The 17,613-nt window shown below is 41.0% G+C and overlaps 1 protein-coding gene across 1 annotated transcript in view; it reads left to right on the forward strand.

Moving 5' to 3' along the window:
• The first annotated feature begins 5,202 nt into the window (after positions 1-5,202).
• LOC134539792 (nitric oxide synthase, salivary gland) overlaps positions 5,203-17,613 on the forward strand; it is a 239,806-nt gene continuing 227,395 nt past the window's right edge. Inside the window, exon 1 of the mRNA XM_063382059.1 lies at positions 5,203-5,329. Coding sequence (XP_063238129.1) covers positions 5,243-5,329 — 87 coding nt within the window. The 5' untranslated portion in view covers positions 5,203-5,242. The remainder of the gene's footprint in view (positions 5,330-17,613) is intronic.

A 17,613-nucleotide genomic window follows, 5' to 3' on the forward strand; every position in this document is an offset into this window, starting at 1 on the left:
TTGTAGTTAGACTTCAAAGATTTAAAAAGTGGCCGAAAGATAATAATATGATCGAATGATAAAAGTAACTATGGCCTCAAAAGTGCTCACTTTACCGCATACAGCCTATATTGAATTTTTGTTTTTTAAGTAGGCCTAACGGAGAGGAGAATTTACCTTAAAAGTTTGGAAATTAACCTACAAATTACTTAACAATATGTTTTGTGACTATTTTTTTGTAGAAACGACATTACAAATCTACAGCCTACTCATTAATAATACGTAGGCCCATTTAAAACGATGGTCCATCTCTCCCACGATGGTCCATCTCCCCCACTTTATTTTGGTCCATCTATCCCGATCGTTAGGGAGAGATGGACCAGGCCACCATTACGTCCCTGTTGTGCCCAGCGTGGATACAGAACATTACAAAGATACGTTTAGCTTGTTTACATGTTGTAAGGAATGATGGTTCAAAAATATTGTTTCTCTACGACACAACTGCGTTCACATTAACAAAATTTTTGACCTAACTGTTTTCTATTTTCTTTAATATCTTCTCAATTTACTCATACAAAGGAACTAAAACAACACAGCACGCGCAATACAGTTGCCACGACACATTCCTACCAACCATGGTGCTTTCTATTATCAAGTTCGTGAACTATGCCACCGGTCCATCTCACCCGGTGGTCCATCTCTCCTGGATTTACCCTATTAGAGACCGTAAAAATACGAATATTTAGTTCGTGATATGCTAAAAATTCAAATACATAGTCATTTGAGCTGCTTTCGCCATTGGCTCACTGGTTACCTGGAGGGCTCCGGGCCAATGAGAAACCCTCGGGTAAAGAAGTATCCAATGACTAGGGGCAGGAAATTTTCGTGAATAAATCTGAACGCCTACCAGACTGCAACAAGGTATACCCACACCAGCGGTTTCTTCCTTGTGATTGGCGGCCGTCTGCGAGAGAAGTCGTTGCCTTGCTTGCACAAGCCACTAAGGACGAGTTTGCTTCCGCACTGAATTAATGTGATTGGTTGTTTTAACAATCTACATGCACCTGAAAGTAACTCACCCAATCACGAAACACAGACGATGCTACAGTGTTTTAACTTCCAGCTACTGTCGGGATCTTTTCGCGAAATTTTCATGGCCCAGCAATCACAGACAACCAAGTTTGAAACGGCTCACAAGTGAACCGCCAATGAACTGGCATTCTTTGCCCAACTGTACAGAGGACTGTGTGGTCTACCCTGAAGGTCATTGGATTCGTGAATTGTTGGTAGTGCTGCTGTAGGGAACTAGCTATTCCCGCGGTTAGCGCCCGGGGACCGGACGTCCGGTCCCTAACCGCTGGCCGCGGAGTGACGGCTGTCGAGCGTGTGAAAACAATCAACTGTTCTGGCGGCGCGGCGGTTGGATTCTCTCGAAGACTTCACGTTTCAAGCGCCGACCTACCCCTGTGGTCGACCTTGTGATTAGGACCTCGTTTCAAACTACGTCATGATTAGCAACTATCAGGGAACGGAAAAATTCGCGGGTTCAATGACCTGTAGGATGAACTCCATAGTTCTACGCACACTCGGTCAAATGCCACCCACTGATTAGCTGCTGTCTTGTGAGACGTCCCAGCGTAGCAGCCTGTGATTCGACAAAGCTTTGTTTGGGTATTTCTCATTAGCCCAGAGTCATCCAGGTGATTTGTGAGCCAATAGCAGAGGCAGGATTGAGGTATAACGATTTGTATTTTTAGCCTTTCGCGAAATGAATTCGCGAATTTTTTCGGTCCCTAATCATGGACCATCCCCCATTAAACTGGTCGAATTCCGTTTTGACCTGAAAACACCCTTGGTGTCTATTGTGTAAATGTTCTATTATTAAGTATATGGTAAAATGGCGCGTTCTCTTGTGGTTTCTTCCGCAGCCAATCCTTCATCCAGGAAATGTGTGGTTCGTAAAGGAAATGTACGTCCGCCTGTTCTACGAACTTTTGCCGGAACCAAACAGGATACTCCCTAGCTGACCCAAGCAGAAGAATCACTTACTTGTTAATACAGCAATTTTGTTCCATACATTATCAGAAACAACCATATGAGACTATAGTCCATATTGTTAACGTCTATTCTGTATCCTTGCATTCGTACAAATCTGCATTGCTAGGGCCATGCATATTTCGCGAAAAGATTACGAGATTAGTTATAAGTAGAGACCCGTAAAATTCGCGGGTTCATTTCGTGTTATGCTAAAATTCAAATAATTATACCTTAGTGCTGCTTCTGTCCTTGGTTCACTGTTAATCTGGAGGACTGAGGGCCAATTAGAGACCCTCACTCATTGAAGTGTCGAATCACAGGCCACCCAGTCGAGACGACTCACAAGTCAGCAGCCAATGAACAGTTGGCATATGCCCGAGTGTGTAAAGGATATTGGAGTCCATCGTGTAGGTCATTGAACCCGCGAAATTGTCGGGTCTCTAGTTATAAGTTAAAATACTGTTTGCATCGTTTGTGTTTCGTGATTGGGTGAGTTTCTTCCAAGCGCATGTCGACTGTTATAACAGTAATTCACTGCGGAAGCAAAAGCTTCTTGAGTGGCTCGGTCAAACAAGGCAACGACTTCTCTCGCATACGACTGCCAATCATAAGCAAGAAACATCTGGTGCGGATATACCTTGTTGCAGTACAATAGGCGTTCAGATTTATTCGCGAAAAATGCCGGTCTCTATGCATTGCTTACCCTCTATTTTTCGCGAAATTCTAAAGTGGACCATGTGTGAATATCTTAAGTCATGTCTAAGGGCACGTATTTTTTCCAGAAAAAAATAAGACTGCAATGAAGTATGCCCGCGCAAGCAGTTTCTTCGTTGTGATTGGCGGCCGTCTGCAAGAGAAGCCATTGGCACCTTTCACCAGGTCAAACAGGATGAGTTTGCTTCCGGGCTGTGTTATTGTGACTGGTGTGCCGACAGTAGACTACTACTACCTGAGAGAAACTCAACCAACCACGAAACACAGACGACGCTACAAAGTTTCAACACACAGCCGGTCTCGAAATCTTTTCGCGAAAAATAAATGCTCCTAGACTTGAGTTACATCACAATGTCCATGGATGAATTTTCATCATAAGGCCATCTGTTCAGCGGGTTTCGCCTAGGATAATGTTGCTCATGCTAGTTTGCATTCTTAATGCATGTACACATTCAACTAGAGATGATAAGTATATGTCGGTGTCCGACGTGTTGGTAGGTTATCATATTGTCAAAATAAGAAAAAAAAAAAACATTTTTCATTGATAGTGTTTTTGGGGATTTTCTTTTGCTTATTTTGAATGTAATTTAAAAAAAAAAATCGTAAAAATTTGTCCCAAGTCACCGAAGGCAAACAAACACTGATGTGGATCGTGTCTTGTTGAACGATGACGATTCTCATCTACAATCGTATGTGCCAACCCGTCATTAAAATTTTGTTGTAATTTCTTTCTAAATAAAAATCCATGATGATCAGTTTTAAATTAATTTTAAAGCAAGTATTTTCACCAACATTTTTTGGATGAACAACAAAGACCGTCTTGCAATGAAACTGTATGTTCCAAAAATTTGCCCAACTCTAAATTATTTCTTTTGTATGTAAACTGACACGAAATAAGTCCAAGTAATATTATGATTTAAATAAAAAGAGATACAACTACTAACCAGACTGATTTCGTGGGTTCTTTGAACACTGGAATATAGTCCAGGCATTTTCCTTTTGTATGGCGGCTGCTAAATTGCGATACTTCTATCCAGGTTGCGATCTCTCAGTGACCAGTGTATGGCCAATAACAGAATTAGCACAAGGGTAAACCTTATATAATTTTAACCTATTGCTAAATGAATCCAATCATTTTTTTTCGGTATCTATTTGTGTATGCTAGTTGGATTCTATTTTTTTAAATCTTGATCTTAAAAATTGTACCCACGTTGATACACAAAGGTTGAAAAACTGAAATAAATTACGTGAAATGAGTTCTAGGCGGTATTTATAGGTCGTGGTACAAGCCAGGAGTTTATGTATTTTTTGTAACTTTTTTCATTTTAAATTTTTTATTAATTTATTCTCACACATAAAAAAAAATCTAAATAATATTTACCTGCAAGAAACACGTGGCGTCATGTGTTGGCAAGAATCGACACCACTTACAACAAGAGCCTTTGCATGAGATAAAGTAACTCTCGCAGATGAACGGAGTCCAAGACAGTTAGAGCCAAGTAGTCTCGTAGCCACGTAGCATTTTATCCTGGAAGCTTCGTAGTCCTGTAGCCTCGCAATCGGGATTCGGTGAATTTCGTCCAGGTACATGTCGATTGTTAGGACACCAATCACAGTAATTCAGTGTGGAAGAAAAACCTTCCCGAGTGGCTCGGTCACAACAAGGCAACTAACTTCTCTCGCAGACGGGTGTAGCTTGTTGCAGTCTAATAGGTGTTCAGATTTATGCGCTAAAACTGCCTCTGCCCCTACCAATAGCTAGGGACCGGAAAAATTCGCGGGTTCAACGACCTGTAGGATGAACTCCATAGTTCTACGTACACTCGGTCAAATTCCACCCACTCATTGTCTGCTGTCTTGTGAGACGTTCCCGCGTAGCAGCCTGTGATTCGATAAAGCTTTCGTGGGGTGTTTCTAATTGGCCCAGAGTCATCCAGGTGAGTTGTGAGCCAGTAGCAGAGGCAGCACTGAGGTATAACGATTTATATTTTTAGCCTATAGCGAAATCAATTCGCGAATTTTTCCGGTCTCTAATAATAGCAAGGTCCAGGCAATTTTCGCGAAAAGATCTGAACACTTGTTAGACTGCAAAAAGGTATACCAGCACCTGTGGTGTCTTCCTTGTTATTGGCGGTTTTGTGCGAGAGAAGTCGTTGCCTTATTCGGCCGAGCCACTCAGGACGCGTTTTCTTCCGCACTGAATCACTGAGATTGGTGTTGTAACACTCGAATTGCACCTGGGAGAAACTCACCCGATCACGAAACACAGACGGTAGTGTTTTAATTTCCATCCGGTCTCGAAATGAATTCGCGAATTGTCCCGGTCTCTATAAATAGGCCGTGTGGTGAGCTGGTGGTCCGGAAGCAGGATCGGAGAAGCGCTGGCGGGCCCACGCGCCTCAGTGTGACGTCACCCCGAGAGGGGACAGTCCCTGCTCGCTTATCTGCGGGCGTATAAGAGCGCGCGGCAGGGCCCGCCGGGCCGCAGTGGAGCGCGCGAGCAGCCGTCGCCATGGCCTCCTTCCTGAAGCTGAAGAACCACCAGAGCGGCGGCGTGCACGAGGACCGCCTCTTCGGCGGCTGTCCCGTCGCGCGCTCGGTAAGCTCCCCCCTCCCCCCTTACTTTCCCCACAACCCCAGTTCCTGTATTACAAATGCAACAGATATCACCAGGGACAGGCATTTTTAGAGACCGGAAAATTTCGCGATTTCATTTCCCGATAGGCTAAAATACAAATCGTTAGAGACAGGAAAAATTCGCGGATTCCTTTCGAGACAGGCTGGAATCCAAACTCGTTCATCTTAATGCTGCGTCAGTGATTGGACCGCAATTTACCTGAAGGACTCTGAGCCAACGGCAAACACTCAACTAAAGAAGTATCGAATCATAAGAATCGCAGTAAACAGGTGTCCCGAGTCGGTAGCCAATGACCAGGTGATAGTTGCCCGAGTACATAGAGAATCGTGGAGTCTATCCTAGTGGTAATTGAAACCGCGAATTCTTCCAGTCCCTACAAATCGTTATACCACAGTGCACCCTCTGCTATTGGTAGGGACCGGAAAAATTCGCCGGTTCAATGACCTCCAGGATATACTACAATATCCTCTACACACTCGGACAAATGCCAACTGTTCATTGGCTGTTGACTTGTGAGTCGTCTCGACTGGGTGGCCTGTGATTCAACACTTCCATGAGTGAGGGTCTCTGATTGGCCCTTATTATACTCCAGATTGACAGTGGACCAACGGCAGAAGCAGCACTAAGGTATAATTATTTGAATTGTAGCATTTCACGAAATGAATCCGAAAATTTTTCAGGTCTCTAGCTACTGGCTCACAAGTCACCTGGATGACTCTGGGCCAATGAGAAACACCCAACCAAAGCTTTATCGAATCACAGGCTGCTACGCTGGAACTCTCGCAAGACAGCAGCCAATCAGTGGGTGGCATTTGACCGAGTGTACGTAGAACTATGGAGTTCATCCTACAGGTCATTGAACCCGCGAATTTTTCCGGCCCCTACTCATAGTTCTTCAGGTAAACTGTGATTCCATCACTGAAATAGCAAGAAGGTAAACGAGTTTGGAATTATATATTATCTCAAAATGTATCCGCGAAATTTTCCCTGTCTCCAATAATTACCACATGTAACTTGTTATAATTCTCGAACATGTATCCTAGCGTTCCTGCGAAACTGATTTGCTCATCGTTTGTTTTTGTCGTATTTACTAAGTGAACCTTATGTGTAGGGACTGGAAAAATTCGAAAAATTAATTACCTCTAGGATAGACTCCACGATCCTGTCCATACTCGGGCAAACGTCACCTGTTCATTAGCTGCTGACTTGTAAGGCGTCTCAATTGGGAGACTCGTGGATTCGATACTGCTTTGACTGAGGGTCTATAGTTGGCCCGCAGTCCTCCAGGTTAACAGAGACCAATAGCAGGAGTCGCAAAAAGGTACAATTATTTGCAGTTCAGCATATCGCGAAATGATTCCGCGTATTTTTCCGATCTCTACTTATGTGTAGGGCCATGCATATTTCGCGAAAAGATTCCCAGACTAGGCGAAAGTTAAAACACTGTAGCATCGTCGGTGTTTTGTGATTGGGTGAGTTTCTTTCAGGATCGTGTCGACTGTTGCAACACCAATCACAGTAATTAAGCGCGGAAGCAAACGCTTCCTGAGTGGCTACGTCAAACACGGCGACGACTTATCTCGCAGACTGCCGCCAATCACAAAGAAGAAACCTCTGGTGCGGGTATACCTTGTTGCAGTCTAATAGGCGTTCAGCTTTATTCGCGAAAAATGCCTGCCCCTACTTATGTGTTTAGCTGAAGCTAACACTCCCTCCCCCCCCCCCCCACACCCCCACTAAAATTTCTTATTTTCGTCAAACCCTTAACCCTAGGTGAATTTCATTTTGAACTGGCGAACATGACTGCACGCGATGAGGAGAAAAATGCGTGTGCTGAAAGTAATTCTTGCCCAATTCGCTTTATTATCTTGTGTCAGGCTAGATTTCACAAACATGTGCGTCAGAAATATTCAATGGCTGCCGCCACATTTTACTTTCTTTCTGGGTCGCACATTCTTTACATGCTAAATTATGCTGTTTGTCATTTGTTTTTAGAGATTCATGGAATGTCAGATAACCCGTTACCCAATAATATTTGCCATTCAAGAGTACAAATATTTGAAATCTAGGCTGTCACTTGGTAATAACTTAAACTCTACATGTCCTTACATATAGCATGTACAATGATGATTGGTTATGTATGGTTCCTACTCTAAGGCACCAGTTGACTTAACAAATGACTTGATTTTATGCAGTTAAAATTTCAAATAGGAAAATACTCTCCCGAATCTGATCTCGAAACAGGTAATCGGAAACGCAGCAATTTTCATTAATTTTTCCTTTATTTTCACGACTGAGACACTGTGTTTTCGAATGCACCTCACTTTTTATTCAGTTACAGACTGTTTATAAACTAAATATTTACGGCAAAGAAAATAGTACCACGAAATATTTGGCTGAGCATTGCAATGTAAGTCTAACATAGCATTGCAAGTCTATAGACAGAAAATATCTTTAAAAAAAATATTAACTATAGTCACCTATGTAAATAGAAAAAAATTGATTTCATCGCTTAGAGATTAATTATATTTTTATTTTGCTAGTGTAACGATAACTTTCCTTGTGTTAATACGTATCTCATCAAGTGCAACGCAGAAAGAATATTTTGGAGTATTTTGGTGTTATGAAACACGTTAATTAGAGGAATTTTTGACGTGACGTCTAATAAATCGATGAACGCCGGCTGCACGCACGAAAACGTTTCCCGTTACGCACATTGTTCCGTTACGCTGTGTCCCGTTACGCTCATTGTTTTGTTACGCTGTGTCCCGTTACGCTATTTGTTCCATTACGCTATGTTCCGTTACGCTGTCGGCGAGTGCAGTAATAATAAATTAAAAATTTTGGTAATTCATATAATTGATTATATATATTTGATTACAGTTTATTTATATGAAAACATGTTCATAATTATATTTCAACTTTATAGCTAAACGCCAGTTTTTAAAATTAATTACAAGTCATCTACACGTGAACTGTTTCGTCGACTGTTTATAAAGTGAAGTGAAAAGTTAATGTGGTTTTCATTGCTTATTACAACAACAATGATGGAAATAAAGGTTAATTATTCTTGCATTTTAAAAATCTGATTACTAGTATAATTTCAAGTACCTATTTATTCTTTTATTATTAAAATAAAAATCATTCAATTTGATTCATAAAAATATGCAATCATTTCATCAATGTTTTGTTATGACGTTGTCACTTTAAACTATCGTCCCTAAACCGACTTTACAGACAATCAATTTTTTTTATAAAAATTTTTTGTTTATTTCACACATCTGTATTAAAAACACATTACTCATTCGCACCCAGAATTTTTTTTTTTACCAGACAGCTTGACAGTTGAGCTTTTAGCGCATACCGGTAGCCAGTTAACCTATGGGTGGCTGTTATCTTCCTGGTCTCGTGTACCAACACAGCTGAAGGTGACGTCATTCGTATTTGAAGTCCAACAACAGCACAAGTTTACGTGCTATGCGTCTTAAACGTCTCTTCGGCTCCGAATATCAAAATTCATTAAATGTACTTTAAAAGGTTTTTGAAATTTTACAAAGGAATTATTTGGAAACTTGTTACCAGTATATCTTCCTGTAAATCTACAAGCACATTAGTGTAAATTGTACAGTAAATAAGGTAAAATGTATCAAATTTATTGTTTATCTGAAGAAGCAAATATTACAGCAAAAAGAATGATCAATTTGAAGTTGAAGCATCCATATAAAGTCCTTCGAAATTATGATATAAATAAAAACAATTTTTATTTGTAGCGATTTATTAAAATTTTTAGCGCCTAAGGATGAAATACATTTCCTTGAAAAAACGTACAAGAATATTGCACGTTAACAAAATAAGTATTTTCTTCAGAAAAATTTCTCAACGAGTCTTTCGCAGACTTCCAATAAATCTAATGGTTAAAATAGAAGACACATTTCCCTATTGGACGCTGTTAATTTTGCACACGAAATTTCATACCTAAAAAAAAAATACCTTAAGATCGTATGTTAGCCAGTCTCACGTTCTGAGATAGAGCACGTAAGTGATGAAACGGGGAATCGAATATTAATGTGGGGGTTCACGAAGAGAATCTTAAAAACCATTTTACGAGAACCAACACCATTAAAAATACGGAAGTGTCATTAACGGAAAGAAATTGCCGCTTAAATTTTGCTCTCTGTTTGGCAACCTTACGTAGACGTAATCTTCAAGAATTATCTACAGCATTTCTTTGGCGAAGAGATGAAAAAAAACGCGTGGAACATTTTAAGCCAAGCCTGAAGAGACGAAACACAAAAAAAAACAAAAACGCATCTCATGAAAGTTTTGTCAACCCTACAGTTTCTGTGCACATGTCAGAAGAGTCAAAAGGAAAACTTCAATTGCCCCGGGGGGATGAAAGACACATTTCGAAAAATGCAGGCATTCACAATTTATATTTATAGTATTTTTTAAGACTTTCTATGAAAAGGATAACTCCCCGAAATTTCTGTACCTTAGACTAGAACGAGACTAAGTCCAAAATTTGCTTTTATTGCAGATTTAATAGTAAAATTTTATTTTCTACAGAACAATAACATTGTAACTCACTCAATAATTTTTCTATATCATTAATTGAAAGATTTTAAGTTGAACCATACAAACATTAAATCCAGTCACAATTATTTGAAACTTTATTCGTTCAAAAACGTCTGCTATTAGGAATTAATTAATCATTAGTTTCTTCTTTCCCACCACACGTACATGATAGAGAGCACAGTATCATTAGGGACTGTAAAAATTAGCGGGTTTCATTGACCTTCAGGGTGGACTACACAGTATCCTGTATAGTCGGGAAAAGAACGCCAGTTCGTTGGTTGATCACTTGGGAGGTGTTTCAAGTTGGTTGTCTGTGATTGGTTATTTCTTTAGTTGAGAATTTCTCATTGGCCCAGAACCCTTCAGATAAACAGTGAGCCAATGGCGAAAGCAACTGGAAGGTATAGGTATTTTAATTTTAGCCTATCGCGAAATAAATCCACGTAGTTTTCCGGACTAAGTATCATTAGGGGCAGGTATTTTTTCGTGAATAAATCTGAACGCCTATCAGACTGCAACAATTTATACGTGCACCAGCGGTTTATTCCTTGTGATTGGCGGCCGTCTGCGAGAGAAGTCGTTGCCTTATTTGGCTGAGCCACTCGGGACGCATTTTCTTTCGCAATGAATTACTGTGATTGGAGTTTTTAACAATCGTCATGTACCTGAAAAGAAACTCACCCAATCACGAAACACAGACGACGCTACAGTTTTTTTTTTAAACTTTCAGCTAGTCCCCGAATCATTTCGCGAAATATGCGTGGCCCTGAAGTATCATCGAACGAGCAGATTGTTCACTTCCCCGTCGACGCAATGAAACTGTGACTTAGCCGCGTTTGATTCTGAGGAGCTGAAATTTTATGGTCTTTTCGGAGCCAGCCGAGCCGAAACGTTATTCCGTTATTCGTCCTCGGGTCCGACTCTGTCGGCGGCGAGGCGGGCTCATGTTTACTCATCACGACTCCGACAGCTGGGCCCGCCGCGATGCGCAGGCTTCTCTGGAAGGGGAAACAAGAAAAAAATGAGGCTTTGAGTGTTGAATGTGGCGCGTTTTTCGCTCGACTGAACTCTTCCAGATGCGGCGCCCGCAACAATTTCGACGCGCATTTCTTTAAAGCTCCCACTGTAATATATTTTTTCTTTAGTTAATGGTTTATACAGGGGCAGGTATTTTTCGCGAAGAAATCTGAATGACTATTAGACTGCAAAAAGATGTACCCACGCCAGAGGTTTCTTCCTTGTGATTGGCGTCCATTAGCGAGAGGATTCGTTGCCTTTATTGTCCGGGCCACTCAGGACGCGTTTGCTTCCGCATTGAATTTCTGTGATTGGTGTTGTAACATTTGGACATGCGCCTGGAATAAACTCACCCAATCACGAAACACAGACGATGCTACAGTGTTTTAACTTATAACTAGTCTCGGAATCTTTTCGCGAAATAGGCATTCCCATAAACATAAGTATTAATATAAAATAACAGGTATTTGTAAATCAACACGGAAACAACTATATCATTACTATAATAGTGTTCGAAGTACTACTGGGTCCGGATCATTATACGGGCTAATATCATTGTGTTCCCTGAATAGCTGTCCAGTATTAACTGCGCACATTAATGAGCACAACAGAACAAAATTTAAGTCTAATTATTAAATATTCGATTATATTTTCCATGGTTAAAAAAACAGTTATTGACTAAACCACCAATTAATAAATAAAATTAAGCGCCCATTTTCGTAAGAAATACTCAGTATTATACTGAGATTACATCTCTCTCACACAACATCCACCTATCACGCTAGCAAATCTTTCATTGCCCTATCAGGTTCTCAACATTCCGTCGGCAAGCGATAACCAAGCCACCTCTTCATCTAAGATTAAACAAAATAATTTATATAATCGTTCTTTGTGGTCTGTTATCATAAATTTCATCCAGGCAGATATGCTTGTATAAGGTTACCTTTGCAACGACTGTAAACGTGAAACGAACGTATCGCATAACTTAAGGTTTCCCGACTTGTAATTTAAGTTCTGCTATCATTGGCCTACTTCCCCCCCCCCTTTTTTTTCCACTCTACGACCCTGATTAGAGACGATGAAGAATGATAAGTAGGGACCGGAAAAAATTGACGGTTTGATTTCGCGATAGTATAAAATTCAAATACATACACCTTCAAAAGTTCCTTTGGAATTGGTGCACTGTTCATCTGGACGAGTCTGAATCGACGAGAAACCCTAAACCATGGAAGCATCGGATCACAAGCAAACCAACCGAGACGTCTCATAAGTAGAGACCCGGAAAATTCGCGGGTTCAATGACCTCCAGGATAGACTCCAATATCCTCTACACACTCGGGCAAATGCCAACTGTTCATTGGCTGCTGTCTTATCAGTCGTCTCGACTGGGTGGCCTGTGATTCGACACTTCTATGAGTGAGGGTCTCTAATTGGCCCTCAGTCGTCCAGATTAACAGTGAATCAATGGCAGAAGCAGCACTAAGGTATAATTATTTGAATTTTAGCATACCACGAAATGAACCCGCGAATTTTCCGGGTCTCTACTCATAAGCCATCAGCCAAACAACTGGCTGCATGCGATGTGCTGTGTATCTAACCCGAGGTCATCGAAACCGCAGATTCCCCCAGCCCCTAGTGACGAGATAATAATGGAGAATCTCCGGAAAAAGAGTACAACTGGATTGTGACGAGAACAACCACCGTTCCACGAAAACTTTTGCCAAGTTTCCAATTAAAAAAAATATTATTTATGTCCGCCGGGAGACGAATCCCGAAACTGATAGGTTGGGACCGGAAAAATTCGCGGGTTCAATGACCTGTAGGATGAACTCCATAGTTTAAAGTACACTCGGTCAAATGCCACCCACTGATTGGCTGCTGTCTTGTGAGACGTTCCCGCGTAGCAGCCTGTGATTCGATAAAGCTTTGGTTGAGTGTTTCTCATTGGCCCAGAGTCATCCAGGTGAGTTGTGAGCCAATAGCAGAGGCAGAGTTGAGGTATAACGATTTGTATTTTAGCCTATCGCGAAATGAATTCGCGAATTTTTCAGGTCTCTACTGATAAGGAATTTTTTTTATTAATTAGACACTAAGAAAAGAACTTTGAAATAAATGTTACAACCATGAGTGTATTATTTGAGCTAGGAAAATACTTGGGCCTACTAAAAGAATTCGCAAACTTTAGTTCATTTAGCTACATAATTAAAATAGGTCTTTTAGCTCAGTAATGACTAGAGACCAAAAAATTCGGGGGTTCATTTCGCGATAGGCTAGAATCCAAATACATTTGCCTTTCTTGCTGCTTCAGTGATTGGGCAACAGTTTATCTGAAGGACTGTGGACCAATGAAAAACGTTCGACAGAAGAAGTATCGAATCACAAGCTTCCCAGTTAGCACGTATCACGAGTTAGTAGCCAATCAGCAGGTGTAATCTGCACAAGTACATAGAGGATCATGGAGTCTATCCTAGAAGTCATTGAAAACGCGAATTTTTCCGGTCCCTAGTGATGACTGACTTCACTCACTCTTTTTGAGCGACAGACATCATTTTTGATGTGTAACATCTTTGCTCTCAGTATATGGCATTTTTTAGGAGTAATTTCGTGAATGAAATGGAAGTCGCATGGAACGGAAATGTATATGTGGCGGATGGCACGAACAAAAGGAAAACTTTATAGTATTGACTGTTTTATACATTTTAACAGGATGGGCAGTGTTTCAATAAAATTCCTTATTGAAAAACTGGTCAAAATCCGGGGTTAAGTATTTTGTCAAGTATATTTCGCTTTTATCAGAGACCGTTTCATTGTATAGTTTAACATTTCGCTCTGCAAATCGAATGATTTGATAGTCGACGTAGCTGCTCCGGCAGCGAATTCTAGCGGCGGGCGCGGAAAATACGTGTGATTCGCGTCCAGAAATGTAGTTGACATCACAATGTGCGTATATTTATCACGCTGGGCATTATTTAAAAGAATTATACGTTAAATTCCGTGTCCGAGTTTCGCATTATAAGTGTATTTGCAACATGAGATCATATTTATTTTATTGTCACCGAGTTTACATGTTACACATCTCTGGCGAGTACTTGAAGACCCGGTAACATTATTTTGACGTGACAACGTCAAATAAATCGATGAACGCCGGCTGCACGCACGAAAAAGTGTCCCGTTACGCTTATTGTTCCGTTACGCTGTGTCCCGTTACGCTCATTGTACGCTTGCGCCGCATCTATCTCTCTTCCACTCGATTGTTTATAAAGTGAAGTGAAAAGTTAATCTGGTTTTCATTGCTTATTACAACAACAATTTCGGCAATAAAGGTTAATTATTAGTAGTATAGGATAGCCGGAGCTGGGACAGGCGTCAGGGTGAGGAGCCTGAGGAGCCGACCGCCATATTGGATTGTGACGTCACGGCGGCCATCTTGGATGGTTGTGACCTTGACCTTTGACCTTGACCTTTAACCCGACGGCCATTTTGGATCCGCCATCTTGGATCCGCCATTTTGGATGACATCATTGTGTTCTCGAAAATTCCGGTGATGTGTTTTCCGCCATTTTGAATGATGACGTCACCGCTGCAATTTCCGTTACGGTCGCCATTTTTAACTTTTTTATTTATTATCCGATTTTAATGAAATATTTTTAAAAAATATAAAAAAATTAAATAATAAAATTTTAATAAATTATTTATAAAAAATCATACATTAACGACACGGAGCTCGGAGTCCTCGGTTCGAACCCGACGAGGTCAAAAAAAATTAAAAATGGCGACAGGCTCCTTCCTCAATGGTGGGTGCTAGCAGACTGACCCCCACCACTGGTACCAATGCATATACGAACTTACACCCCCCCCCTCCACCCCCCCCCCTTCACCGCCCTCCACCACCTTCCTAAAAAATTATTTTTTTCGCACATGACGACCAACCCCTCCCCTTTTTTAATTTATTATTATTTTTTATCGTAATAGCCACCCTCCTCCACCACTCCCTCCCTCACCTTACCGTCATTCCCAACCCTACCCTCCTCCTCACCCCTATTCTACCTTTTAAAGTATAAATACCGGCCGCAGGACCCGGGAGCCGTCAGTTTTTGCCTCAGTTCCTCCTCACCAGCATCGTGGTCCTTGCAGCAACTAACATGTCAACGAAAAAATCAATCTATGACCCATGGATGCTGGAGTCCTCGACGCAAATACGTAGTGACGATATGAGCGATGAAGAAGACGAGGAAACGTACCTTCACAACTGGTATGCCATCGAGTGCTGCAGACGACAGGGACGTCGCTGGTCGCGAGACGAGCCATGGGGTCGATCCCCCGATCGTGACCACTCACCAGTAGAGTCAGCCCGTCAAGTGTTTGGAGAGGCGGGCTCTCGTCAGTTCGTGAACCATGAACCATCACGTGAGGCGTCATTGTCCCACACCACCATTGCTGGTGCTGCCCGAGAGCCTGGTACATCTCGTGACGGATCTCCATCTTTGTCATCTCCCACACCGTCGAGACCATTAACGCCACTAACGTCAATTGCATCACGCCGAATGTCAAGTTCTGCAATGTCTACACCGTCGCCATCGCTACCTCATCATCATCCCGTGTCGAAGTGTACGGATAACCATCGCTCCATACCAGAGTCCACAGAAGAACAGTGATCTGCGTGACGACAAGTATAGCGTGAAATAGTTACAGTGTTCAAGTTTTGTCACTCCTGTTGCGTCAGTTATTGTTCCGTAGCTATATCAAAACTTTTTATTTGAATCAAGTGTGAACTAAATAATCATAATCAGCAGTGACTCAAAATTACGTGTTATATTTTTTATCACCCATAAAAATTTATATGTGGTGTGTAAGACTATAAAGAAAATATACAATCAGAACTATATGTAATGAACTACACTTCATCATTGTAATGCGTCCTCTGTAATCGTCTGGTACCGGACGGGGAATTGTTGGAAATAAAATTAATCCAATTTATGTGTGTATGTTATATTAATCCGCAATCACTATACTAAATTAAAGTTTTAAAAAAAATATTAAATATTCTTGTTTCACTTTAAATACTATTAGTTATAAAAAAAGTAGCAGGGAAAAGCGTCAATATAAAAGTTATTTACATTTATAAAAAAGTTCATATTTAAAATAATAAAGAGTTACACGTATAAAAAAATTGATATTTAAAATAATTAGGTGTACATTTATAAAAAAGGGATATATATAAAACAAATTTTTTTCTACATTTATAAAAACATCTACATGAATACAGTTCAGCAGTGCTAGGAGAGGAAACGAATGTATACCACGCATACGGCGGGTGATGACCACAAAGCACGTGCGTGTGCGTCTTAGGCGGAAGGAGTAGAAATTCGTAAGAGCATTTCCGCTCACCGACGGAAGCGATAGCCCCGCCTGCCCCTCCAGGACCGCATGGAGGGGGAAGCTACTATCATTTCTCCGTTGGACGCGCCAAGAAACACTGCGCGGAGGACGCCGCTCTGACCATGCACACAATTTACAGCAATTAAAAAATTTTACTATGTACATGAAACGAACGATCGACACACACATTCAACCATAACAAAAACCACAGGGAAAAAACACGCAATACACACAGGAAACGGAATGTACACACAGGAAAACGGAACGTACACACAGTACACACAGGAAACGGGACGTACACACAGGAAAACGAAATGTACACACAGGAAAACGAAATGTACAAACAGGAAAACGAAATGTACAAACAGGAAAACGAAATGTACAAACAGGAAAACGAAATGTACACACAGGAAAACGAAATGTACACACAGGAAAACGAAATGTACAAACAGGAAAACGAAATGTACAAACAGGAAAACGAAATGTACAAACAGGAAAACGAAATGTACAAACAGGAAAACGAAATGTACAAACAGGAAAACGAAATGTACAAACAGGAAAACGAAATGTACAAACAGGAAAACGAAATGTACAAACAGGAAAACGAAATGTACACACAGGAAAACGAAATGTACACACAGGAAAACGAAATGTACAAACAGGAAAACGAAAGTACACACAGGAAATCGGAACGTACACACAGTACACACAGGAAACGGAACGACCACACATACAGTAGCGGAAACACAGACTTATTTGGAAATCAGGATACAAGAAATAAAACATACTTTTTTAAAATATAAATAATTCATTTTATTTTTCATTAGTACACACATGACAGTTAATCAAATGATTAATGTATGGAGCCAGCGTTCCGAAGTTCTTTAAGTATGATCGATACTTCCACGATATGCGAGTAGTTTCCTCTACGAACAGATGCCACCATCAGTCTTAGCCGGTCAACCAATATGTTTGGATCTTTCCATGATGTGGAATCAATCTCTTCTGCCACCATCATCCTTGCACGTTTATTATAAATATTCTGATCTCTGCTGTCCTCCGTTTTAACACCAACCTCAGGGTTACTTTCATCATCGAGCCAGTGATCATCACAAGCTTGATCAGATTTATTTATTATATCACGACGTTTCTATCGCTTCGGTCTCAGGACACCACCACATTCTTCGGTCTTGTCAGCTTTAGGTTCTGCATCACAGTCCTCGATCACGTCGCCAGCTTCAGAGTCACTGTAGCAATCACCGTAGAAGGCATCG

The sequence above is a fragment of the Bacillus rossius genome, chromosome 16, assembly GCF_032445375.1.
Source record: "Bacillus rossius redtenbacheri isolate Brsri chromosome 16, Brsri_v3, whole genome shotgun sequence".
Classification (NCBI taxonomy): Eukaryota; Metazoa; Arthropoda; class Insecta; order Phasmatodea; family Bacillidae; genus Bacillus; species Bacillus rossius.